Here is a 26,555-nt window from a genome sequence, read left to right as displayed (position 1 = left end):
TAACAAACCAGCCACAGTAAAAAAACAACAACAAAAAAAAAACCAGCCGCAAGGCTGGGAGGCGGAGGGAGGCGGTGCCTGGAGGCTCTGCCCAAAGGGACAGTTCCACTTAGCTCCAGACACAGAAACCAGTGCTGCCAGGTCTGATTTTTTTTAAGAAATGGGAAAACTGGATTTTTCTGTAAATCTCCTGATTGGTAATCCAGAAAACTAATTCATAGGAAGACACAGAACAAAAATCTGAACAACAAGCAAAAGAGTTTTTGTGTATGTGTGCATAGATTTAGGCCTCACTGGCCCATGCGTTTCTTTCTTTTTTTTATCCTCACCTGAGGATATTTTTCCTTTGATTTTTAGGGAGAGTGGAAGAGAGAGGGAAAGAAAGAGAGAAATATCGATGTGAGAGAAACACATGGATTGGTTGCCTCCTGCACACGCCCTGACCAGGACCCGGGCTGGGGAGAAGCCTGCAACTGAGGTACGTGCCCTTGACAGGAATCAAACCCGGAACCCTTTGGTCCACAGGCCAACGTTCTATCCACTGAGCCATACTGCCTAGGGCTGTTTTTTGAGGGGACCTCTGTCTTATGGAGTTAGGATTACTCCATGTATTTCTTGCCTATCTTGGGGCACTTTAAAGATCCCCATCTCCTAGGCTAGGAAACGGAAGGGTCATCAAAGGTTTAGCCTGCCTGTGCTTTGCTGGGTATGTCCTGCTGAAGTTAACAAACAGACAATTCAACATGTTAAATATTTTATTCACATTGTTTACAAACTATATCCACCTGGGAAACACATGAGTCCAAAAATAGATTATTTTACAGTAATTCACATTTTTTTAAAAACATTCCTTTTTATTTTTTTAAGCCTCACCTGAGGACGAGAGAGAGAGAGAGAGAGAGAGAGAGAGAGAGAGAGAGAGAGAGAGAGAGAGAGAAAGAAAGAAACATCCATTGGTTGCCTCCCATATGTGCCCCGACCGGGAATTGAACCTGAAACCCTGGTATGTACCCTGACTTGGAATTGAACTGGTGACCTTTAGGTGCACAGGACAACACTCAACTAAATGAGCCACTCTGGCTGGGCTCAAACAAGTTACTTTGGAAGTTAAACTCTAAGCATGGGGTCCTCAGCGCAGGACCGTGGTGCAGTGGCTCGCCATGTGAAGCTTCCTGCTCTGGTGAAGTAGAAGTCCTGGCTGTCCACCTAGTTGGAGGTCACGCATGGCTCACCCACCAGTGACCGATGAGACTGTCAGTGCAGACTGTAACCTGTGAACATGTAGGCGCCATTTTTGTCAAGGAAATAGGTTTTGGAGCTTGAGTACACATCAGGTAGGAAGGCAAAACAAAAGAGACTCACAATTTCATTGGCCATTACTGAGCTGTCAGGACATTTCCATTGGGCACGGACAGAATCAACGAATTACGATTTCATCGCGTTGACAGCTTGAGTCGTAGAAATAGCTGTGATTTGGGAATTGATGCAAGTGCCTTCGCCTGTCTGATGACACCCCCTCCTAAACTCACCCCCCCACTCCCCAGCAGGAGGAGAGGGGGAATAAACTCAGCAAGAATGAAGAATGTGTGAATGTGTCTAATGGTAAGTGTGTGACTCAGTAAGGATGGCCGTGGGAGTGCTGGTGAGTGGCCACAAAGATGTGCTGGTTGAGAAACATCCTGTGAACCCACGCTCAGCCCAGTGGTGTGCCAGCTGGATGGCTTAGCCCTTTGACTAATTAAGAAGCTTTTCTATGGAATTTTATTTTAACGAAGTAAAACCTACAGTATGTTTGTCTTAGCACATGTCACCCCTTCCTGTGACATTAAATACGAACGAATCACTTCTTCCCTTCGCGAGTTGCCGCAGCTAAGTGTGTGGAAACTTTGGAGCTTTGGGGATGGGAGACCGGGTGAGTAAAGGCAGAGCTGGGTCCTTTTCCCTGAGCTGCACCCGTGGCCCTGGCTGCTGAGGTTCTGCACCTCTCCAACAGGGAAGCAATGTTTGCTCAAAGTACCAGGAAAGATCACCCTCCCGCCCCTCGGGTAAAAAAAAAAGCAGCGGAATTTCTTAAGGGTTGCTGCCATCACCCGCGAGTAGACAACAACAACTCTGAATGCAAATGTAAGCTGAGATGTGGAGAAACTTTATCAGCACAGTTTGCACGTTTAAAAAACAAACAAACCGAAAACCGAAAACCAAGACTTTCAAATGTCTATGGCGATCTGATCGTTTTAAAACAGAAATCCATTCACAGGAGCCAGACGAGGGAGCCGGTCATAGCTTGTCTTCCTGCCACCCGTGTGCATTTTTTCCAAATTTGTACACTAACCTTCGGTCGACCCGTTCCAGAATTCCTGTTTTATAGTAGTACCTGAGAAAGACAGCAGACGAGAAACGGGGGGAGGGCTTGCACCCCAGGCCAGCCAGCACCGGAACATAAACACTCTCTCCCCATTCTTCTCGGGTGACGAGGCGGGGCTTTGTTACTCTGGTATTTTCACACCCTGTTCTCAGCTTACACTTAAACCTTCCCAGACACCCTGAAGACGGAACCTCCCCACATTCCGCTCCCAACGTGTTCTGTGTGTGTGTGTGTGTGTGTGTGTGTGTGCGTGCGTGTGTGGTGGCCGGATTCACAGTGATCCCCGGGAACACTGCCAAGAATGAAAAGGACGGCGTGTCCATTTACAAACCGTAATCCCACCTGGAACTAAGACACCGAGTGTTGTCTCATGACCTTTCGATTATCAAGAAAAAAAAAAAAAAAGCTGCAAAAACACTTGACCGTCCTAGGGCTGGCCACTTTATGTAACCGCCGGGGGCTCGTGGCATTCCATGCCATTCACTCACCTCAGAGCTCTGCTCAGCTTTTCGTACGTCATCCTGTCGTTTTTCTTCCTTTGTCCCCACATCTTCGCCAGGGCTTCTGATTTAACCACCCGAAAAATACCTTGCTCCCTATCTTCCCACTCCAGGATGCCGCAGTTTTCTTCAGGAGACAGAAGCAGGTCACGCACAAATTCCCAGAGGTGAGAACTTTGGAGGCCTTTGGATGGAAAGGAAGTTACTTAATTTTTTATTTTATTTTTTTAATTTTAAGGGGAGAGTTGTGGCACTTCTCATGAACCCATGAGAACACGAGAATTGCTGCTTTGTGGGGTTAGGAGGGAACCTCGCTGAGCTGGGAAACGTCTGTCTCAAAACAGACATTTGGGGACGCATTGACGAGCAGTACCATGGCCTTTCCCCTGCTCTGTGGCACCACGGGGTCATTCTTAGGGAATTCATGAAATGACTGTCAACTAATCTTTTCATCCTTTCTGACAGGCAGTGGGCTGTATTAAGCTCCCACAGCCACAGCTGTCTGGGTGGACCAATCCTACAATGACATTTTTCACAAAAAGCTGGTATTTCCCTTGCTTCGCTGTCTTGTGGCTTCGGCTGGTTCCGGAGTCCAGCTGCCTGGGATTGGGGCGTGGACTGCCCCCTTCCTAGCTCTGTCATCGCAATCTCTCTCGTCACCTGCAGAATGGGATAATAAGAGTGCCTACTTCATAGTGGAGGTCAGAGGGTTAGGATTTAATACAGATCAAGTGGCCGGACCCAAGCTCAGCAGGCAGGTGGCACCAGGTAGGTCTGTCTCAGTTCTGGGAAAGGCTAACAGGACTGCCAACTCCTGGTGTTTTTTCTGCTGCTGTCCCTGAGTACTTCGGGGCAAAGACCACAGCCCCCCCCCCCCACCCCCCATGGACCAGGACAAATAAACCTTTCCTCTTCATGGTTAGAAATTGTCTCTACTTCCTCATTTCCCAAGTGAAAAATAAATAAATGTGAATTTGACAGCATTCATCAAAATCATTGTCAATGTCTTTACCGACTTTTAAGTAGGCGATAACTGGTCCCGCGTAAACAGGCAGTTTCAAAGCTTATGAGGCTTATGAGACTGGGTGACCTTGTCTCGTGAATGGTTCTAAGACGTTAGAAATGGAAAGGGGTGTCTCTGCACTTACTCGTTCGACTATGACTGTGACAGTCTTGACTTTTGATGGCGCTTGTTTTCAGGCAACTGGGATCAGCATCTGGAACAGAATGAGCCACAGCTGTAGGAAGGAATGTAGAGGCCACACGCAGACTTCAAGTCACACCCAAGTGGGCAAATGGATTGAACACCCTCTTTGGGAGGAGACACCACGCTAGGCGCTTTGGGGGTGATTAGTAGGTGGCGGGGGGGGGGGGGGGGGGAGGCGGTGCAAAGATGCCGAAGACTCAGTATTTGAATTTCAGGAGAGTTTCCACTCAACACTGGGGACCTGCTCTGGGCCAGGTCTGGGCTCTGTGCAGGGGATACAAGAGCGAATGAGACAGACTTGGTCCCTGATCATGTGGGATTGAAGGACCAGTGGCCAAGGGAAAACGTAGATGGAACAAACAAATGGCCCCTGTTGTTTTTAAGTGTTGTGAAGGAAACCAGATGTTGGATAGAGAACGAAGATGGAGGAAAGGAGGTAATTTAGACGGGGTGGCCTGGGAGGGTCTCGTGAAAAGGAGACATTTGCTCTGAGAGATAAGGATGAGAAGGAGCCGCGTGGAGGAGGGATAGAGTGCTCGGGCTGCCGGCCGGTCACGTAGGTCCTTCTTTGCAGAACTCGCTATTTTATTCTAAGAGTAAAGCGAAGACTTTGGAGTTCGACAAGATTCACATTTTAAGAAGATCCCTCTGCTGGTGAATGGAGAACAGACGGGAAGGAACACAGGTAAAAGCACAGAGACTGGTGCCTAGCTCAGGGCCTGGAACATAGTAGGTGTTCAAGAGATGTTTATGGAATGAATGAATGAAAGAAAAGAGAAAGAAAGAGATGGATGAGGAAGCAAAGCAATTCAGAGCTTCAGATTTACACACCCAGGTCATCTGTCACCTTCTAACTGTCACCTCACTCTACTAAGCGTTCGTTTCTACCCCTGTAAAAAAGCTAAGGTACTAGCACTTGCCTTACAGGGTTATAGGAAAGATGACCCGAGACAATGTCTATGAAGATTCTAGCACAGGGTTTGGCTCACAGCAAGCACTCAATAAGAGCTGGCTGCTATTGTTAGTATTATTGTGCTGACTCTCGTTGTGGCTAGTTATATATTCAAGTATGCGGTGAGGAAGGCAGGCTGACAAATAGACACCCCTTTATAAGTGGAGACCCTGACCCCAAGAAAGGAGTGGTCAGGTCAAACTCACTGCTGCTGAGAAAAGACAGCAAGGGCCTGCCCTGGGCTCCAGCCTTGGGCCTCAGACTCAGGAATGGCCCCTGGGCCTCGGTGGGCTCAATTCTTCTAGGGTCTGTGCCTGGATTGGGCTGGCTGTGTCTGGATTGGGCTGGGGCTTGCACCTCTACCCCGATGGCTGCAAATGGGTGAGAAGGGATTCCACCAGAGCCAGGGAGCTCTGTGGGAGCTTTGTTCACGGGGAATGCAGAGCTGCTCTTGTGAGGGCTCCGTGTTCCGTGGGGCACGGGGCACCTGCCTGAGCTACAGCACGTGGTGCGTGCACCTGGCTGCCTGCACTCAAACTGAATAAAAAATCCTTCATCAACCAGATCATCTGAATCCTCAGGTGACTGCTTGGGACTTTAAGGAAGGAAAAAATAAACCATAAGAAACGATCTGTCCATCCGCCCCTCAGCTTGCACCTCTCTGGAGTCACCATGCGTCCTGTCTTTTTGCGGATGAATGAGCTGAAGTCCGGGAGGGGAGGGGCCTGCCCAGAGCCCAGATCCTGGTCCCCAGGCCAGAGCCTTTGCATGGGCTCAGCAACTAACAGCAATCACCACTGTCACCATCATTATCATCATCTTAAAAAAATCAAAGCTACAAAATTCTCTTTCCTGAACCTGCATCTGCAAGAGAGGGCTAATTTTCAGAATGAACCAGGCCATTCGAGGTCCTCCATCACCTTATCATTATACACTCGGCCTGCTAAGTGAGCTCGGATTCCTTGTAGACGCGCTCTACCACAGCCTCTACTCATTAGGTTAGTCATTAGGATGGCTGTTGCTCGCGGACACCAGTTTTGGAGCATCTATGCCGCTGGCGCAGGCCAGTCGCTCTGGATGCACTGTTTCTGGATCTTACGCACCATGTTTAGACAGGGAAACTGAGTCTGGGGTAGGCTAGGAAATCACAGGCCCCAGCCCCAGGCTCTGTCCACCACCTTTTTTCCTGTCATCTCCTAGCCTGGCGTTGTTTCAGGCCGTCACCCTCTCAGGGTGGTCCCGCAAAAGCGATCAAACCCCTGCCCAACAGCAGCCGCAGCAGAGCCTTGGGCAGCTGGGCCTGGGCTACTCACAGTCTTTGATGGCGGCCTTGGTCTCTTCAGCATCATTAAAGAAGGAGTAACCTGGGAAGGAAAAAGCAAAACACAGCTCATATCATGCAACCCTGGTTTCCCCTGGCCAGGCCCCGAGAGACGCTAGGAAGAAGGGGAGGGATTGTCTCCTGGGTGGGGTAGTTTCATTTCAGCAGGGATCTTGGAGACCACCTGGATTTTATAGGGCTACATGAAGCCCCCCCGAGAGGTGAAGCCCCCCCCCCTTGTCTGTAAAGGCCACCTGCCGAGAGCCCCAGGGCCAGGTGTCCCAGCAGCCTCTAAGATTTTCCCAGTGGGCACTGGGGCGCGAGTCCTGGCTTGGGGCCAGAAGGCCTGGGCTCTGAGCTGGGCTGAGCCACTGACCCCTGTGGGGCCTTGCCCAGTCACAGTCTCGGGCTCGTGGTCCTCACTGGCAACACGTGGCAAAGCCACCACAACGCCCGCTGGGCTCTAAGAGTCTGTGGTCTATGGCTTGGTTCTAATTCCCCGGGGGTTGGAACGCGTGTTGGGTGCTGGTCAAAGGGGGGAAATGGACATAGGAGGCCACGAAAAGAGCACAATCTGTTGTGCAGATTGAATGAGGATTTGGGAGGCTGCTGGGCCTCAGTTTGCTTGTCTGAAAAATGGGTGGGTTGGGGGTGAATTAGGAGTTTCAGATCACGTTTTCATGAAGCTGCACAGGCCAAAGGACTCCTGCTTTCTGGCTGGGGGACCGATGTGAGGACTACCTTCCATTTACGAAGGCGACTGGCACCGGGAGGGCGCATTGGTGACTGTATTGCTAGTGCCGCTCTCTGATTGGTTCTGGTCAGCCACGCGCCTCAGCTCACTCTGCCCAACGGCTGCCGAGACCAGAGGGGGACTGCTAAGCTGCTCTTCTCCTCCACCCTCCACCCTGCCACCTGCTGACCTCGCCTGCCAGTGACCCGTGTCCCATGTTTCCGGGCCCTTAAGTCCTCCTGAACCGACGGAGCCAGGCAGCCCATTGGGCCCCGGAGCTCCCTTTGGCTCCTTTCCCTTTGGAGAGCATTTGTTTTGTGTCCTTGTCTGCCAAAGCCCTAATCTACGGGGTAAGGTAAGGCCTAAACCAGGTAACAAGTGGCTCTCCCTATAATTTATTGTTCAAAATGGAGACACTTTTAAGAGTGAAACATAGCATAATAGTAAGTTTTCCAGGAAAACAGGTGAAAACAATGTACCCTGGGCAGACTAGGATGTGGTAAAGGTCGGTCACGGTGCATCATATATTTCTTTAAAAAAAAAAAAAATATATATATATATATATATATATATATATATATATATATATATTATTGATTTTTTCAGAGAGGAAGAGAGAGGGATAGAGAGCTAGAAACATTGATGAGCAAGAAACATCCATCTGCTGCCTCCTGCACACCCCCTACCGGGTATGTGCCCACAACCAAGGTACATGCCCTTGACCGGAATAGAACTTGGGACCCTTTAGTCCGCAGGCCGATGCTCCATCCACTGAGCCAAACCAGCTAGGGCGCATCATATATTTCAATACACAGTAATGCTCCCGTTTGAGGAGCATCGAAGGAGGAATCTGAGAGGGGAGCAGGGCGGCGGGGCCGAGGGCTTTGCTGCCCAGCATGGTAACTGCCCTGGCCCAGCGTGCCTGAATCCCACCGTTCCAGGTGGCCCCGTGGCTCCAGACACCTCTTAGAATGAGAAGAGGCAACTTACGGCCTGTTTCTAAAAGGGTTGGTTTTTAGCTTATTCTGCTCAGACACTGAGGTGATGGGACCAGGTTTGTGTGTGTTTGTTTTTATGTAACAAGTGCCAGGGCAGGGAGGTGCCCGAGCTGGGAGACCCCGGCAGGGAGGTGCCCGAGCTGGGAGACCCCGGCAGGGAGGTGCCCGAGCTGGGAGACCCCGGCAGGGAGGTGCCCGAGCTGGGAGACCCCGGCACAGGGGCTGCTGGGGCCTGGAGATGAACTTGATCAACCTGACGTTTGGCTATGGCTGGCAATGCCGGCCGCGCTCTCCTCTAGGATGGCATACCCTCTCCCTGGGCCTGGGATCCTCGTGCCAGGCCGCCCCTCAGGCAGGTTCCTCCCTGAGCTGCTGTGACCTGCGGACGTGCCCCTTTGCAGGGAGGGCTTACTCGAAGCGCAGCCTCTGCTCCCGGCTCCTGGCAGGTCCCTGTCACGGGCGATAGTGAAGCAGAGACTGGACAACGGTGGACGGCGGGTCTGCGTGTCCCTTCCGTGCTCCTGGTGGGCGGTGCCTCTCAGGGCAGAAGCTTAGCCGTGCCCACGGGCCACCATTCTTAGCTCTTCTGCCCTCAGACACACGTGAGGGGAGACGATCACGGGGGAGGGCAAAGAGCCCCAGACCCAGGTCTCTGTGGGTTTCTGTTCAAGCAGGAATCCTGCCACGGCATTCCCACCAAGCAGGGGGCTGCGAGGCTGCTTGGTCACCGCCAGTGACGGGAGCTTCCTGCCTTCGTATCGTCTGAAGCAGCTTTTCCAAAAGGAGGTGCTAACTTTCTTTCCTCACACTGAGCTGAGATGTGTTTCCTTTATTTGTAAAACTGTCTGCCTCTTGGTTATATTCACACGGACAAGGACAGCTGTCATTCACCCGCTGGCGTCCCTGTCTGCTGGGCTAGGGAACGTTTCCCCGACTCCTGTCTAGGAGCCTGTGGAGGTGTGTACCATCCATCATACGGACGAGGCCGGGGACATTCAGAGAGTCCGATGGCTCGAGGGGTTGGAACCGGGGCTGGGACCAGGTTTGAGACCTTTCTGATCTCAAAGCCCCGGCTTTGTGCTGACTTTCCAGGAATCAGCCCCTTTTGCTGCGTGACCTTGGAGAAGCCGCATAACCGCGCGGGACCTCCGCTCCTTTATCTGCGACACGGGGACACAGAATTATATGTTCCCCAAACACCCGTCCGCTGGCGGAGCAGGTTGGAGCGGTGAATCGTGCGCCTGGAGCCACCGTCGGGCTGTTTGGTCCTGGACCATTAGGAATGGGTTCAAATAAAACAACCGTCCGACTCCTCCGGAATGGGAAGGAAAAGGGTCTAGTTAGTTTTCTTCTCTTTCTGTGTAATGAAAGGTCAAGCAGAAACCTCTCTGTGTCCACCCTTTATAGCTGCCAACCTTTTTTTAAATATAAATATATTTTTATTGATTTCAGAGAGGAAGGGAGAGGGAAGGCAATAGAAACATCAATGATGAGAGAGAATCATTGACCGGCTGCCTCCTGCACGCCCCCTACGGGGGATCAAGCCCGCAACCTGGGCATGTGACCTGTGACCAGAACCATGACCTCCTGGCTCATAGGTCGCCATTCATAGGTTGAGCCACGCCAGCCAGGCTATAGCTGCCAATCTTTATGAACATAATACATTATCTTGTTGTATAGCCGGGTGGTCCCCGAATGCTATTTTCTTTTTCTTTTAAAAAATGTACCCAACTGGCTTTCCTGCATCCTGCTCCCTTTTACCTACAACCTCCGATCCTAGCATTCCAGAGCTTCCAGTTTCCGAGAGGCTCTGGTTAACGGGATTTGGCCGAACAGAAAGTGCCAGTGAGGGAAGCTTTGCGGTGGGAGTCCCACGGCAGGGAGGGACCCAACGGGTCCCGCGGTCCCAGCCTCGGCCCCTCCCGCGGCCCCGCCCTCGGGACACCGACCTTGGGAGCGGATGTTCTGGAGGATGAAGTACAGGTACTCGCCGCAGAGGCCCGCCGCCTCCACGAACTCCTCCTGGGTCATGCTGCACAGCTGCAGGCCGCTGACGTTGAAGTGGCAGAAGGAGATGCAGTTGGTGTCCAGCTTGTACTGGTCGCAGCAGAACTGGAGCCATTCCCAGACGTGGCGCTTCGTCCAGTACTCGGGGTGGACGGATGTCCAGTAGGCGTCACAGGCTGCACCAGAGGAAAGAGAGAAGTGAGGGACGATGCCCCGGGGAGAACCTTGGGAAGGTCCCCGAAGGCGGCCCCGGTTACATTAGCATCCTCATCCCTTGCCCACGAGTTGAAAGGGACTCCGGCCATGGGATTGGGGAGGGGGGTCTGCTGGGGCCCAGGCCACCTCCTATTCCGCAGTAAAAACCAGAGGGGACTGGACCCTATGGCTGGACATTAGGGCAGAAGAGGGAGTGACGGGGGCATGGTGACTTGGGAGTGTCCAGGCCTAGTTTGGTGCCTGGAAAGTGGGGAGTTAGAGGGGAAGGGAAGAACGAGGCCCTTCCGTGATCCTGTGTCAGACGACATGGTGTCAAGATCACGGGCTTTGGAGCCTGACAGGCCCGGTTCAAATCCTGGTTCTGTTGCTTTCCACTGGGGCCAGGTCCATAGACGTTCAAGCCTCGGCGTCCTCATCGGTAAAGTGAGGATTATGAGCCCGGCACCCAGGGCTGTTTGCAGTGGGGTTAACATTTACAGGCTGTGTGGCACATTGAACGATCCCCCCGTTCCATAGTTACTAAATGCCTCCTGCGTGCCGGGCACCCCTGGAAGCTGATTGGATTCTCTCTGCCCTTATGGACAGTTGCCAACACTCGCTCCCGGTGTGTGCACTGCCTCTGGCCACCTGGAGGCAGGGGCCGAGGGCTGGTGAGACGTCGCCCAGAGACCAGCAGACTGTGGGTCTCCATAACAGACTTCTCTGGAGGAAAGCGGGGGGTGGGGAGGGGGGAACTGGTTGCAGTGTTGTTTTTGTGGCTTTAGGGTATTTTAAAGAAATCCTATCCCCAAACCAGTGCCCCTTCCCTCCTTCAGAGGATCCCCTGTACACAGCCTGACAGAGGCGGGTACCATCCTCTGTGGGAGGCTGGCAAAGGGCTGTGCCTGGCCTGGGGTACAATGCCAGGAGAAACAGAAAGGGTGGCGGACACGGATACGGAAGAGGTGAGGTCGCAGGTGCCAGGTCAGGCTCTTGGACATAAATAATGCTCACAATCGCCGCAGTACTCATTCATGCGTCCCTTCATTCCCTAAACGAGCCTCGGCTTCCTCACTGGTAAGGTGGGGATAATGGCAGCACCTGCATCGTAGAGCTGTTCTGTGGGTTAGATGAGTGAATCTATAGGAAAGCACTTGGAACGGAGCCTGGGAGGTTTTCATGCCTCTACTAAGATGAGCATTGGACACCTGCTGTAGCAAAGCAAGACCTTGTGGGGGAAGGAGTCACGGCAAAGAAGATTTGGTCCCTGTCCCCTGGGAGGTCACAGATGAGGAAGCTGAGGGTTGCGGAGGATTTGCCTGCGACCCCACAGCCAGTGTGTGGCGGAGCTGGGGTTTGAACCCCTGTCTGAACTTGAAAGCCATTACTCTTCCCATTCCATCACCCTGGTCCTCAGAGGCTCCGCGCAGAGAAGAGATGAAACAGGGAGAGACGGGGGAGGCAGTCGGAGAGCCAGAGAGAATAAGAAGGCCCGGGGAGAGAGGCGGGGAGCAGAGGACAACACCGCTGATGGCCCCGGCATGGGGATGACAGAAAGGGTCGCTCACGAGTTAGTCTGCAGAGCTAATGGCATGAAGCTGTCTGATCCCCCCTTTAAGTGCTGCGTCGGCTGCCACTGTCCCCAGGGGAGCCCTGGAGCCTCTGACCCGAGGCAGGGGATGGGTTCTCTGCCCGGTGAGGTGTACCGCTCCCCGACACCCCCATGCCAGCTTCTCAAGTTCCTCAAATCCCCCCAAAGAGGGAGGATTGGGCATTTCAGAAGACGGAAATGGAAGCTTCCCTTAGAGCTCCGAGTCCTTCCAGAAATTGATTTTCCTCCCCTAGAGTGGATCGAGGGGCAGTCAAACTTAACAATAAATTTGTTCTAATTTATTTATAATTTTTCATGTGAACTCGATGTGCACGTGGCTCAAAGGCTCGATACCGTGCCAGGTGGCCGAGGCCAATGTCACTGCCGCTATGCTGCGGTGGGGAGAGCGAGGGGCCTGGTGGCACCGCCTCTCTGGCCCCCTGGCCAGTTTGGGGGGGGGCGCCTGGTGGCCAGCAGGGTCTCCTGGGACAATGGTGCGGCCACTCCCGAGTCTCTGTGTGCTTTCTGTCTGCTGATTTCTGACTTGAGCAAACCTAAGGAGGGCCCTTTGCTTCCCTGGTGTTCTGACGAGAGAGCTTTACGAGCCCGACGTTCTTGCAGCCTGGTCCCCAGCTGAGAGCGGACAGAGGTGGCCGGGCGGTGCCCTGCAGGTGGAGGACACAGCTTGCTGCTTCTTTTCGTGGAAAGGGTTCTCCGAGCCTCCACCCCCTCCCCTCTCCGCCTCCACCCCCTCACTATTTTCTTTGGCGCTTGGAGAGGGCCATGTTGTTTCTGGAAGCCAAGCTAGAGGGTTCGGAGAAACGCCGGGGTGGGGTGGGTGGGCACCGACACCCGGGAGGTGTTGCTGGCAGGGCTCCCTCCTCAGCTCTCCCCTGCATCTCGCCACAGAGCAGGCTTTGTGTGCCGCTGGGCCCTGGAGGGAAGCCAGGACCGGGACAGCCCGGAGCTGCGAGGAAAATGCCTCTTCTCGGGGACATGGGGCGCTTCTGGGCTGCGGCGTGCCTCGCGGTCCTGTCCTGGCAATGCCGAGGCTGCAGCCGTGAGGCTGGCAGGGGTGACGAGGGCCCGTTGCTCCCTCGTTGCCTCCTGCTCAGCACCTTTCCACACGCACTTCCCTTGCCAAGGACGAGGTCCCCATGTGCCTTCTTCTACTTCCTGCTCCTCCTCAAGACCACGGCGCACCCCCTCTCAGCCAGGCTTCCCTCCCTCACAGCCCCTCAGGTGCCCTTCTCATTTGATACAACCCCCCTCGCTCTCTCTCCAGACCATGGGGAGCCCCAGGAGGCGGGGCCCCCTCTGCTTGGCTCACCCAGGATCAGAGTGTGGGGGCCCGGCTTCGCCCACCGGGGGTGCTCAGTGAGGGTAACTGACGGGCCGTACGACCGGTGATGATTACCTCCACTTTGCGGTGAGGACATGAGGTTCTGGGAGGTTGGATGGCTTTGAATAAAGCCGCACAGCTGGTCAGGAAGGGCGTTGGGCCCCACGCGAACTCTCATCTCCTGGGTGTGGGAATTTTGCCTCCTATCACTTTGGCTGAGGATACACACCTTGAAGTCTAACTAAAAAGGACTGGGATGACGGCAGGAATTACATATATAATCTAGGTTTGAAAAATCAGAAAAAAGGCGGAGAGACTGGTGATGACAATATTTGCAACCCCAGGGAAGGACCTGAAGCAGACACTTTGCCCTTTGGTTACTTGGAAGAGATAAATTCAGGGCAAAAAAAAAAAAAAAGGGTAATACACTCACAGAACATGTTATCTTTAGTAAATAGTAAGTTGTATCGTTTGAAAATATAAAGTGTTTTCCTTAATGCATCTGCCATTCATAAATATAATCTAAACTGTTTGGGGAGGCTGAGGTCTGAGGCCCTTTGCATACATCTACCGGTTGGAGACGAATGGCCTCCCCTGCCCGGCAGACTTCATCCAGACGTCCACAGGCCACTGCTCAGCAGCAGGCTGGCCAGCTCCTTTGAAGTCAGAGGTGGGTCAGGACACTTGTTTAAGGGCCAGCTGCGTTGGGAAGAAGAACTCGGACGTCAAAGGGACAATTCTGGAAGAATTCCGACCAGGAAGGCAATAGCCTGGGATGCACATGCATTTAGAAGGAGGACTCGAGCTTTCCGAGCGGGGCGGGCACGCTCAGATGCCCACAGGGCCAGCAGGTAATGTCCATGCCTGAAGGGGCCCCACGTGGGGATGTTGAGACTTGCCATGCGCAAAGGTGGGCCCTGTGTGGCCAGGTCCAGACTGTTATGTGAGATGGCATGGTCTTTTTTAAGTGCTGGCAAGTTATTTAATTTTTACAAAGCACTCCGAAGGCCGATTGAGACTCTGTCACAGGCTGGGCCCCTGGAAGTCACTGTGTGATGGAGACCTTCACCTGTTTCGGGACAGCGGTCTCCTTGGAGATCATTGTTTAGAGTGGGCGTGCTAAGAGTTTAAACTTTTGTAAGTTGAATAGCATTTTCTTCAAATTGGAAGTTATTTGGCAAAAAAGCAGCGTTGCTTTGCTGGGCGTTGAGGTGAAGGGACGAGTCGACTTCCCCTCTGTAGCACCACAAGGCAGTGTGAAAACCCTGCTCTAGAACGTGGCTCCTGCTGTTCAAATTCCCCCTAAAGGTTGAAAATGTACGTGGTCTAACACTTAGCGGTCCTGCCTTCTTGGGATTTGTCTGCAAAATAGGAATAACAGGACCTCCTTCTTCTGCTCTTGAAAGGATTAAATGAATCAAAACACAGAAAGCACTTAGAACAGGGGCAGGCATGCAGTAAGTGCTCATTAAATACCACCCACTTATACTTGTTAATATTGGGGCTACCCATACCACTATTCTAATTGCATTTCCTCAAATACTTCTGACATGTTCTCTCTCTCTCTCTCTCTCTCTCTCTCTCTCTCTCTCTCTCTCTCTCCCTCCCCCACCCCCGCCCTATAGGCCAGCACCTCTGTTCCCTTCCAGAACTTTGGGTTCATTTTCTTTATGAAATAAGGACATTATATTATTAACCATGCTAATTTGTCCTTGTCCTGCTAACATGAGTAAGGTAGCCAGTGCTGTTCAATACATGGGACACAGGTGAGTCTGTGTGACTTTGTAAATGCTTCTGACACGGGTGGAAAGGCAAGGGCTGAACCCCCAGGTGGACAGCAGGTGATGGGGGAGAGGGAGTGGGCCGTATGATAATGCCTGTGCCTCTTCAGCGGAAATGCCAGAGCGGGGGCCAACTAACCCCCCACCTCCATCTTTAGTTATGCAAGTCCCCTCGCCCGCTCCTCCACCGGGATTGCTGCCCTATGCCCTTCCTATACGGACATTTTGGAACCAACGCTGTTCATTTTCTTGGAGCCTCACTTGAAACAAAAATCTGGGGGGAGATTTTGACTCTTTAAAAATCACAACAAAATAGATATGCAGCAGAATGCCAAATCTGTGTATTGCAAAGTAGTGTGAGTTTAGAGATATACGGTCCCTGGATCCTCTGCCGGAGAACTTGACCTTTCCCCTCTGCTGATGGGGGAGCATGGACGGGAAAGTTTGTGAAGCCGGGTGAACCTGCAAACTCTGGTTCCCACTGTCCACTCTAGGCTTATGCCAGCTGACCCGGAGAGAAAGGGACCATTGGGAGGTGCGGGACGGTGTGGAGTCAGTGAGCTTGGGCTGTGGAGAGGGCCCTTCCTGGTGTGCAGTCCTGGCTCTTCAACTTATTAGCTGTGCAATCCTAACGAAGTTTCCTAACCTCTCTGGACACCAGCTTCCTTCATCTGTGAAGAGGAATGATAATAACGCCCACCTCTTAGGAAGTTTGCTGGGAAAAGGAAAAGACACGAGGAATAGCAAGAACTTAGCTCTGTTCATCTGGATGATAGAAAGCTTTTGATATGTCGCCTGTGATTCATTGTTATTTTGGGACATTTGTTCTCAGGGAAATGAGGCCTTCCCTAGGGGGGCCTCAGTCTCGCTGAGGTACAACAGAACAAAGTGCACCCAGGGACCGGCGACGGGGAGACAGACCGCCGGGGTCAGAGGAGGCCGAGTTAGACGGCTGGATCACAATTAACATGATTTATGAGCAAAGGGAGCTGGGGAAGTTTCTTGCCCCGGGCAGCCGGGGAGTGAACGGGGCAGCTCGGGCACCATCAATTGCGGCTTTGTCACGGAAAGGAAGGACTTTCTGAGGCGAAACCTGAAATGACAAATTGCTTCCAGGTTTCCTCCCGGAGCGGGTCTAGCCCCATCCAATGGCCCTCTTGGCTTTCCTCCTAAGCCTGTGGAGCGATTTAGACGAGGAGACGGGAAAAAAACACCCGGGCAGTGTCAGGAACTGGATGGAGGAAAGAGGAGAAGGCATGGCTGGGTATCAGCAAAGGGCTGTGGTCCGAGGTGTGTGTGGAATTAGGAGGGGACAGGGAACGCCACGCCCTGAGTGGTCCTGGGGCCGCGGCTACCCAGAGGCTCAGACCTGTGTAGGATCGGGGAGCAGTGGCGAACGTGAGGCCTTCCCCTGGGCGTGTCCAGTCATTTTGTATTTATTTATCTGCTTTTGACTTAGAAACCATTACTCTTTCTTTCGCATGTGCTCTCAAACTTCTATACCCAGCACATGAATCTTGCTTAGAAAAGCCCACGTGGAACCCAAATGCCTTCCTCCCTGATCACCTGGATGCTGATAGCAAAGATCAGTGGGTTTTGCACCTTTCTTCGAAGTTCTTTCTTCCGATAAAATCTCCCATTGGGTAACAGTAGCTCACACGTTTGTGGAGTGCTCCGTATGTGCCAATTACTGCTACACTCTGAGTTTTCTCATGCTGTCCTCAGCACAGTGCTGCGAGGTCCGAGATCATGCCACCCTTTTGCAAAGCAAATGGGGAAAGTAAGGCACAGAAGGGTGAGGTCCCTTCTCCAGGTCACACATGAGTCAGAGGCAGAGCTAAGGTCATAGAGGTCTCCTGCCGCTCCTGCAGCCACGCCCTGATACCCACTGCGCCGTACTGTCTTCGGAATGAAAGCCTGGCAGCCTTGCTGGAGGGTGGGGATGGAGAGGAAGGAGCTGGAGGCTGGTCTTCTCTGCTGTCACTCCAGGTTGCCAAGGGATCTCCCAGGAACCCCCAGAGCTGCCCAACCTAGAAACCTCTGCTGCAGAGAATTATCCAGATTCCAAAGCAAAGGGCGCACCACATGTGGGTGTGGCCACCTTGGCAATCAGGCGAGAGAGAGTGTGTGTGCACGTGTGCCTGTGTGTGTATGTAGGTTGAGGATGGAGCTCTAGCATGTAGGGGTGAGGCCAGGAGACTTCATAACTCGTTAGATGCTTGGCCACTGGAACTTGACTGGAGACGTGATCTTTTGAACATTATCATAGGCTTGTAAAATATTTGCAGCATCCCTTTGATAAAATTTTCCAGTATTTGTAATTCTTTTCTTCTAAGAGCTGAAGGGAGGGCCAGGGTGAGTTCATGAATTTCTAAGTATTTTGCAACCTGACTGTCCTGTCCCAGCCCGCAGTGCGGCCACGCCAGAAGTCCTGCTTCAAAGAGCAGGTCATTACCTTTGCGGTTAGCGCCGACCCCGCTGCCCTCTGCTAAAGCTGCATGAGGAGGCTGTGGGAACAGCTGGCTCCCCCGCTAGGTTGAGCGTCCCTCCCTGCCCTCTCATGGACACCACTGGTCTGCTGGGCACTCCATTTCTTTCTCCCTTTGGCCTCAAAGCGTCTAGGCCAGCCCCGTGGGCAAACTACGGCCCACGGGCCGGATCCGGCTGTTCTATCCAGTTCTCTTGCTCTCCCCTCCGCTCCTTTACTTTGAATTTATATTAGTTCACACAAACACTCCATCCATGCTTTTGTTCTGGCCCTCCGGTCCAGTTTAAGAACCCATTGTGGCCCTCGAGTCAAAAAGTTTGCCCACCCCTGGTCCAGGCTGTCAAAGATTCCGCATTGGAAAGGCTGAGACCTGTGTTGCTTTTGCTCAACAGGAAAAATGAAGCGAGGAGAGAGAAAGCTGCTTTTCCCCTGAGCCGGGAGCTGTCGGCTGTTTTGGCTGCGGTGAGCGCCTACCCAGTGCCAGGTGCTGTGCTGGGGGGGATCTGCCGTCCCCGTCCTCCCAGCTCGAGGAGGCAGGTGCTGTTCCAGCTGGAATAGCGGCGTTACAGAAAACCTGCCCAAGGCCACCGGCTGGTGAGTGGCAGAATCTAACAGGAAGCCGCCCCTGGGACAGCTCTGAATTCAAGATGAACTTTCCGTGAGGCAGGAGATGACCTCTGAGCACGTAAAGTCTGCAGAGCCGTGTCCAGAGGTGGAGCCTCTCGGTGGGGGCTTGTGCAGACACTCACATCCATGCGTCATCTCTCTGGGTGAGAACACGACGGAAGCACCCCAGGCCCCTCCTCCCGCCGATGGGGCTCGCCCAGCGCCAGGCGCTCACTGGGACCACCAGCCTCGGCCTGTGGGAGGTCAGAGCCATCCCACTGGGATCCGCAGCCGGCTGCTCCCTCAGGAAACATCAGGAAGCTGGATCGCTCCTGGGGGCTGTTTCTTTTCCACTGGCCTCCTGCCTTGGCGGCCTCCTTTCTGTTCTCTCGATGGGTGACGGAGGATGAAGGCTACATCTGAGATCCTGCCTGATGCGGGAATCAGAGAAGCTTCTGGAAGGGATCCTAGAAATGACCCGGTCTAACCCCTCATTGCATGATGGGAATGCAGAGGCCTCAGACAGGAGAGAGCTGAGCCAGTATCTAAGACTGCTGGGTTTTAGCAGCACTGGCAATCCTATTGGTGATCACTTAGGCTAACCCTTTTTTTTTTTTTTTTTTAAATTGCAGTAAAATATTCATAATGTAAAACCTACCGTTTTTTGAGTGTACAGCTTAATGGCATTAAATACATCCACACTGGTGTGCAACCATCACCACTCTCCATCTCTGGAACCTTTTCATCCTCCCTAACGGAAACAAACCCTTCATTTTTAAACAACCACGTGTGCTTGTCATGTGCCCGACCGTGTCCCATACACTTCACTCTCTGTGAGACAGGCATCATTACAACTCCATTTTACAGATGAGAAAACTGAGGCCTGGCTCTAACGACTATAGAAGCTGCTGCTGAGACAATCTGTAATCGCGGAACAGGCAGGAAGAGGGGCCTCCGGGATGACAGGCCTGCGGTATGCGGGGGTGAGAGAAGGACAGGACCCGGCCTACCATCGTGCCCCATGTGGGGAGGGGACAGCGCCCTGAAAGCCTTCATTTCCTCCTTCAAATTCAGCCTCTTAACCACGTATTGAGGGGAGAAAATCAAACACATTTCTCAGCGTCTTTCTGGGAAACCAGGTGCTTCTTAGGCCCAAAGGAGAATGGCGATATGAATGAATCAGGTTCAAATGCAATTACCTGGACCCTGCAGATGAGGGTGCAAGATGTCATGGGTGCACTTGTGCGCCTGGGGCGGGGGGTTGGGAGTGGGTGCAGGGCTGAATTAGGTAGGAAAGTGCCTCCAGGCTGTCTGTGCAGCCCTGGCGTCTGGCCTGGTATTATCATCTGCATTTTACTTGTTAGCAAAAGGAGGCTCTGAGAGGTGAGCAGAGCCCCCAAGGCCACAGAACTGGGCAGGTTGGGTGAGGTTCCAGTGCTTTCCTTCCTTCCACTCCTGCCTCCTCTGGCCCCCTGCCCCAGACATTGGTGGGAGGGGGCATTTCCAGGCCCCTAGCATGGTCTTGTCACCAGCCCAGGCCAGCACCACCTCCGGCCCCAGCCCATCCCAGCTCAGATGGGCCTCCCCAGGTGTACCTACCTGTCTGGTGCTCGAAGGCAGGATAATACTCCTCATTGCTGAACAGGTCAGTCCAGGACATCAGGGGGTCGCAGAAGGACGCGTTGGGCAGGAAGGTGCTGTGCGTCACTGAGTCCAACATCACCCTGCAACGGCGGGAGAGGCTGTGAGGAGGTGTGACCGCTGGAAGCCACTGCAGGACCTCAGCGGGCCATGGTGGCTTAGCAATGACAGCAAAGACTCACAACTGGCAGCCTCCTGGGAGCCAGGCCCCCCCCTATGTGCTTTCCACAATTGATCCTTGTCACATCCCATGAGGTTGGTACATCTATCCCCATTTCTAGATGAGGAAACTGAGGCAGAAGGATTGAGACAATTGCCCATAGATCAGCCATGGGCAAACTACGGCCCGCGGGCTGGATCTGGCCCGTTTGGCTGTTCTATCTGGCCCGCGGAGCCAAAAGAGCGGAGGGTTCTCTTGCTCTCCCCTCCACTCCTTCACCAGCAGCAGTGTTAACATGGCAACGTTGGGAAACACGGCCGCAGCGCCTTCTTCTGAGTGGGCGGATTTATATCTGCCCATTCAGTAAAAGGAACAACCTCTCAATCTTCCAGAGGCTCCTTGTAATGCCCATGGACGCGTCTCCCGACATCACCCTGGGAATGTGTAGACACGTTATCGTGGTGATGTAGGGAGACACGCCCCTGGAGAGCACAGTATCAGAGCACAGTTTGAAATGAATAAAACTATTGAAATAATAAAAAAAAAGACCGTACCCTTTTATGTAATGATGTTTACTTTGAATTTATATTAGTTCACACAAACACTCCATCCATGCTTTTGTTCCGGCCCTCCAGTCCAGTTTAAGAACCCATTGTGGCCCTCGAGTCAAAAAGTTTGCCCACCCCTGCACTAGATCATGGCCCATAAGTGGCCAAACTGGGATTTGAGGATGGGAGCTCTTATTAGCCAATACTGCCTCTTTTGTTACTTTTCCTGTTCACTCACATCTGACCTCTGACCTCTGGCTTATAATGTCTAACAATGTGCTTCTGAAAACAGGGCCAGAGTTGCTACCAGTGAGCATACCCCCACACCCTTATCTACAGTTCTGAAATCCCAGAACTCTGAGACCAAAAGTGTGTGTGTGTGTGTGTGTGTGTCTTTGGTGCAAACGTGTCTGAGCAAAAAACCAAAAACCAGTTCTGAATTGATCTTATGTACTTTTATATACTGTTAGATAAACGTTACATCTATATGTATATAAACTATACACTGTACATATACAGACTATGTATAAAAACTATACACTATAGACACGTGTAAATGATGTATGTGCTATATAGTTTTGTAACCCTAGTTACAGTTTGTTATTCTGCCTGATGAATATTCATGTGGTGTGCTGCATGAGCATGATGGGGTAAGCTGAGCCAGAAGAAACGCCTGGGGAGGGTGGTCTGTATTGTGCTGCGTGCACACCGTCACCTTCCGGTGCCTGAAGCAGAGTGAGTTCCACAGCACACCCAGCCCCGGGGGAGAGTGAGCACCAGTGACTGTAACACACGGTCGCTTTGGACTCCGTGCTGAGTGCGTCAGGACTTCCATCCATTCCTCACGGGCTCCTCTGAACATGAGCTCTGAGACAGAGTCTGTGTCACGGACGAGGAGGGGACTCTCTGACATGCCAGCTAACGTGCCCACACCACCCAGCTAGCAGGGCGTGGAGTCTGAGTGACAACTCGGGTTTGTGTATGTGACGTCAAGACCTGGCGGCTATGCTCTCGTCCCTGTTCCCACTGGCGGAGGGGACACTGGATAGACGGTGTCTGGTCGAGGCTGGGGTGGGGGCAGAAGAGATGGGCCTGGGGCCCCCCACTTTCGTGCACTCTTGCCCATCAGTCTCATCTCTCGAGTTTCTCTTTGCTGCTTCGCATGTCCCCACAATTCAGACAAAAAAAAAAAAAAAAGAATTCGTACTTGGTGGATTAAAAATATATGCTGGCCCCACTTCTCTTTTCTTCTTATGGAAATAATGTTGATGAGATATGGGGGTTCCACCCCCATTTTGCAAGGGGACCCTGCAGCTCAGGACCACACAGCTGGTAAGTGTCACAGCAGACACTGGGCTCTGGGTCTCAGGGGGTTTTAAGATGGGCAGGAGCTTATCAATCATCTAGTCCATGTTTCCTGACGCCAGTCATGTGTCTCCCATCACCATAATTTACTTAATCCATTCAACAAAATGGCCCCCTTTTTTTGTTTGAACATAAATACGTTTATTTAAAAGGAAAACTTGATATCACCATTATCCACGAAAAGTCAGTATTTCCGAACATACGTAAAAATGAAGACATGAGCATTTAATAAAAATTGTTCATCCATGCACCACTGAGTCAGAGGTTAGGAAGTACAACTTGCAGGCCCAATCCAGCTCACCTCCTGCTTTTGAATGGCCTGCAGCTAGAAATGATTTGACATTTTTAAATGGTTACGTATTAAAGGGCTAGGTAGGTACCTACACGATAGCCTGGATTTTGCCTGTTGGCCCACCGATCCTACCATAGGAACTCTCTGCCTCTTCACGTGAGAGTGTGGCTACCTTGGACCAGATTCACCTCCTGTAGGTACCGTGAGTCCTGAGTCAGTGCATCGCTCCCCTCGCTCCGTCCTCCAGACCGGAGAAAGCTAAGGCCCAGGGAGCTTGTGTCGCTTGCTCCAGGTCACAGGGCCAGTTGGTGGCAATGTGACGTTGCATGTAGAGAGTTCTTAAGTTTTCTGATTCTCGGCTCTTGGCCCATCAGCTTCCCTTTCTAAAAACACAGTCATGTCGCCCTCAGGTATATCCCACGCATTCTTATGTACCAAGTAGGACCTCAGTACTGAGAGGGGCAGGGATTGTGTGACTCCAGAACCAAAGACCCCAATTCTTTGGGGGCATTGGCAAATCTATGATGATGAGAATGAGGATGATGATGATCATCATCATCCTCATCCTCATCATCAAATGTTCAGAACCATGCTCCTGACATAGATAAGCAACCAAGTTCAAAGTCTCACATGCAGGTCCCTTTCTGTGCCGTCCACGAAGAGTCGCCAGGCCCCACGGGGAACCTCCTTCCCGCGGCCCACAGAGGGTTAACGCTGCAGGCGGATTATCGTGTTCATGGATCTCCCCCAGGGAGCCATATCAAACAGAGGTCAAGGCTGCCTGCATTTGGACTCTGATTTTCCCACGGATTGGCTGGTTTTATACCCTGAACAGGAGGCAGGCTGAAAAGGGATAGGGGTAGGAGGTTATGAGAAAAGAAAGAGCCCCTGGACCCCGAAGCCCCTTCCATTTTCTGGAATCCACATCGGGGAGTTCCCCTAAGTGAGGGCTCAAGGGAAAAAGGCTCAGAAACCGAGGAAGAGGATGGCACACCTCTGACCTGACTTCATGGTGGGTTTGGGGAATGGCCAGGTGGGCTCGGAGAAAGGACAGGTGGGCTCGGAGAAGGGACAGGTGGGCTCGGAGAAGGGACAGGTGGGCTCGGAGAAAGGACAGGTGGGCTCGGAGAAGGGACAGGTGGGCTCGGAGAAGGGACAGGTGGGCTCGGAGAAAGGACAGGTGGGCTCGGAGAAAGGACAGGTGGGCTCGGAGAAAGGCCAGGTGGGCTTGGAGAAAGGACAGGTGGGCTCTGAGAAGGGACAGGTGGGCTCAGAGAAAGGACAGGTGGGCTCGGAGAAAGGACAGGTGGGCTCGGAGAAGGGACAGATGGGCTTGGAGAAAGGACAGGTGGGCTCGGAGAAGGGCCAGGTGGGCTCGGAGAAAGGACAGGTGGGCTCGGAGAAGGGACAGGTGGGCTCGGAGAAGGGACAGGTGGGCTCGGAGAAAGGCCAGGTGGGATTGGAGAAGGGACAGGTGGGCTCGGAGACTGGCCAGGTGGGCTCGGAGAAGGGACAGGTGGGCTCGGAGAAAGGCCAGGTGGGCTCGGAGAAAGGCCAGGTGGGCTCGGAGAAGGGACAGGTGGGCTCGGAGAAGGGACAGGTGGGCTCGGAGAAAGGACAGGTGGGCTCGGAGAAAGGCCAGGTGGGCTCGGAGAAGGGACAGGTGGGCTCGGAGAAGGGACAGGTGGGCTCGGAGAAAGGACAGGTGGGCTCGGAGAAAGGACAGGTGGGCTCGGAGAAAGGACAGGTGGGCTCGGAGAAGGGACAGGTGGGCTCGGAGAAGGGACAGGTGGGCTCGGAGAAAGGCCAGGTGGGATTGGAGAAGGGACAGGTGGGCTCGGAGACTGGCCAGGTGGGCTCGGAGAAGGGACAGGTGGGCTCGGAGAAAGGCCAGGTGGGCTCGGAGAAAGGACAGGTGGGCTCGGAGAAGGGACAGGTGGGCTCGGAGAAGGGACAGGTGGGCTCGGAGAAGGGACAGGTGGGCTCGGAGAAGGGACAGGTGCGCTACACTTAGAAGAACATAGAAAACCATCCCTAGGTCTGCAAAGTTAGTTAGAAACCCTCCAGCTACAAAACACGACAGTAGGAGTGAGCGCTCCATCTACACCTGACAAACAGCTCTCAAAAGTCGATCATTAAATTCAGTTGAGTCATATAAAAATTAGGAATATGTTTGATCAACAGGATATTTACCTCCTTTAAGGATCCCCGCCGCCCCCCAGCCTACACTAGTCCACTCACTTGCTCTGTAATTTCCCTAGTTTTGGACACAGGGCTGTATCTGATTCCCTTTGGTAATTCCTTCTATGGCCAGTTACATCCTTTAAGTTTCCATAAAGGGCTCCCTCATGTGAACACTGTGCTGTTTTTCTTCTGTAATCATTTCTTACTTTTTGCCTTTTATAAAAGCAGCAGACGTTGTTTGTTTTAGGAGAGGGTTTTATTAACTCTGGGCTCTCCACAAAAGACCTTGGCCCCTTAGCCAGAGTGCTCCAGGTGTGAGTTCAGGAATAATGGCTGCTTTGTATCCAGTAGCTCAGCTTCCTGGGCCCTCTAGGGTCCTTGCAGTAATTGAGCATTTAGCTCTTAAGATTTCTTTTTTTTTAAAGAATTTTTTTATCCTCATTTGAGTATGTTTATTGATTTTACTTAGAGAGAGGAAGGGAGGGAGAGAGAGAGAAACATCGACGTGAGAGAGAAACATTGATCAGTTGCCTCTCATGCACACCCTGACTAGGGATAGAACCCACCACCTAGGCATGTACCCTGATGGGGAATTGGACCCACAACATTTTGGAGCCCCATTTCTCAGCGAGGACACTGAGGCCCAGTGACAGGTAGGCCCCAGCCTGAAGGTAGCCCATACATCCCCAACAGGAGGTGACATTGACCCCAGAGGGGAAATATTTGGTCCTTGGGGGGAGGGTGTCAAAAAAATCTTAGATGTTATTATGTTTCATGAGCCTCCAAAGGCCACAGCATACTGAAGACTTACAGCATTTCTATGGTCTCAACATTTCATGGAGGGGGGAGACGATTAAGAAAAATTATCTCAAAAAGCTCCTTAGTGGGGGCAATAATGAAAACAAAACAAAACAAAACAGGTTGAGCAGCATTGGGTTAGACTTAGAGTCAGCAGCATGACAAGAAGGGGTCTGCAGGGAGGGACCTGGGCCGGCTGTTCCGGCCACACGTGTTTGTTCTCCGAGAGGCTGGCTGCCGTGTGATCTCGGCGAGAGCACTGGGCTGGGAGTCACGATTATGCCTCTTGCACCTCTCCCAGCCTCAGTTCCTCATCGGCTACATGAACACACTGAGGAGGCAGACTCCATGCTGGGCCCTGGCTCACGGTTTCTTCAGGCACCCCCCAGGTGCATAGATGTGGGTTTTATTTCAGTCAAGCAAGCTCATCAGACTACTACCAACAGAGGCTAAATGTTTCTCTCTGAATGGCCCCCTGCTCTCCTCTTCTCCCTTTCCCCCTGTGCCCACTGCTTCCAGCAGTGCACCCTGGGTGTTCTCGGCCTGGGTGGCCCCTCACTCACTGCCCATCAGCAGACCCACAGCTGTTAGAGTCCGTCTCCCCCACATCTTGTCCCCATGCTAGCTGCCTCATAAGTAGAGAAGATTCAAACACAATCCACACAAGCGGTGGGTTCCCTGCCAGGCGTGAGGAAGGCTGGCGAGGTACCTTTCAAAGTGAGACCTTGAAGGCATGGAGGCTGAAGTCCCCGCTGACTCCAGGGGCTTCCTCGCCCTTCTGAGAGCCGGCTCACTCACCACGTGCGCCCAGGGAGGGTCCGCGGAGGCAGCGGGACAGGCCTGTGGGCTCCTCGCCCTGCACGAGCCAGAGGCAGCAGCGGCAGGTGTGGTGCCCATGGCCTGCGCAACCAGCACCTCTGCCCAGCCTTCCGGAGCGAGAGGGGACGGAGCAAACCACCCAGCCCTGGCCAGTTTGTCAGAGGAGGAAAATTCCTGCCTGACCCTGGCAGAGATCCTCAACTTCACTCTGGGCATGTGACCAAAAATTTTACCCAATTAAGCATCGACGCATTGGCTGTTTATGCACCGAAACATCACCGGGCAGAACCAGGCCGTCGGGATCTAACCCACGGGAAAGGGGGCCACGAAGGGCCTTCGCTGATCCCATCCTCTGAGCAGTCTCATTGGGAAGCAAAATTGTTTTCCTCCTTCAACGCTTCAGTGACACCCAAGTGCCCACCAGGTCCCCGGCCCTGCGGGCCCAGCAGGGTCCATGTCCCACTCTTCGGACGCCCCTAAGAAGGGACCCATGAAGGGAGACCCAATGGACTGTGTCGACACTTTCTATAAAGGATCGTGGGTGGGGTGCTTGAGTGTTTGTTCTTCTGGGAGAAACCAGAGCAGCTGAGAACGGCCTTGCTGACGTCTTGCCAAGCGAGCCCTCATTTTTCTCCAGCTTGCTCAGGGAGTTCGCCAGCGGG

General features: G+C 52.8%; 1 protein-coding gene across 2 annotated transcripts; it reads right to left on the bottom strand.

The window, feature by feature from the left end:
* Positions 1 to 739: 739 nt before the first annotated feature.
* ELF5 (E74 like ETS transcription factor 5) lies at positions 740 to 25,987 on the bottom strand. 2 transcript variants are annotated; one of them, XM_080640056.1, is made up of 7 exons: positions 25,784 to 25,987; positions 19,686 to 19,810; positions 10,026 to 10,259; positions 6,338 to 6,388; positions 4,014 to 4,082; positions 2,854 to 3,049; positions 740 to 2,374 (listed from the first exon to the last, which is right to left on the bottom strand). In XM_080640056.1, the coding sequence occupies exons 1-7, from the start codon at positions 25,969 to 25,971 to the stop codon at positions 2,278 to 2,280; spliced, it is 960 nt and encodes a 319-aa protein (XP_080496182.1). In that variant the 5' UTR covers positions 25,972 to 25,987; the 3' UTR covers positions 740 to 2,277. The 2 variants fall into 2 exon arrangements, with proteins under 2 accessions (XP_080496182.1, XP_080496181.1); XM_080640055.1 differs by having other exon boundaries at positions 25,873 to 25,987.
* Between the last annotated feature and the right edge of the window lie 568 nt (positions 25,988 to 26,555).

Source organism: Plecotus auritus, assembly GCF_963455305.1.
Source record: "Plecotus auritus genome assembly, chromosome: 9".
Taxonomy (NCBI): domain Eukaryota; kingdom Metazoa; phylum Chordata; class Mammalia; order Chiroptera; family Vespertilionidae; genus Plecotus; species Plecotus auritus.
Note: the sequence above shows the minus strand (reverse complement) of the source record. Positions and strands in the feature narration are given on the sequence as shown.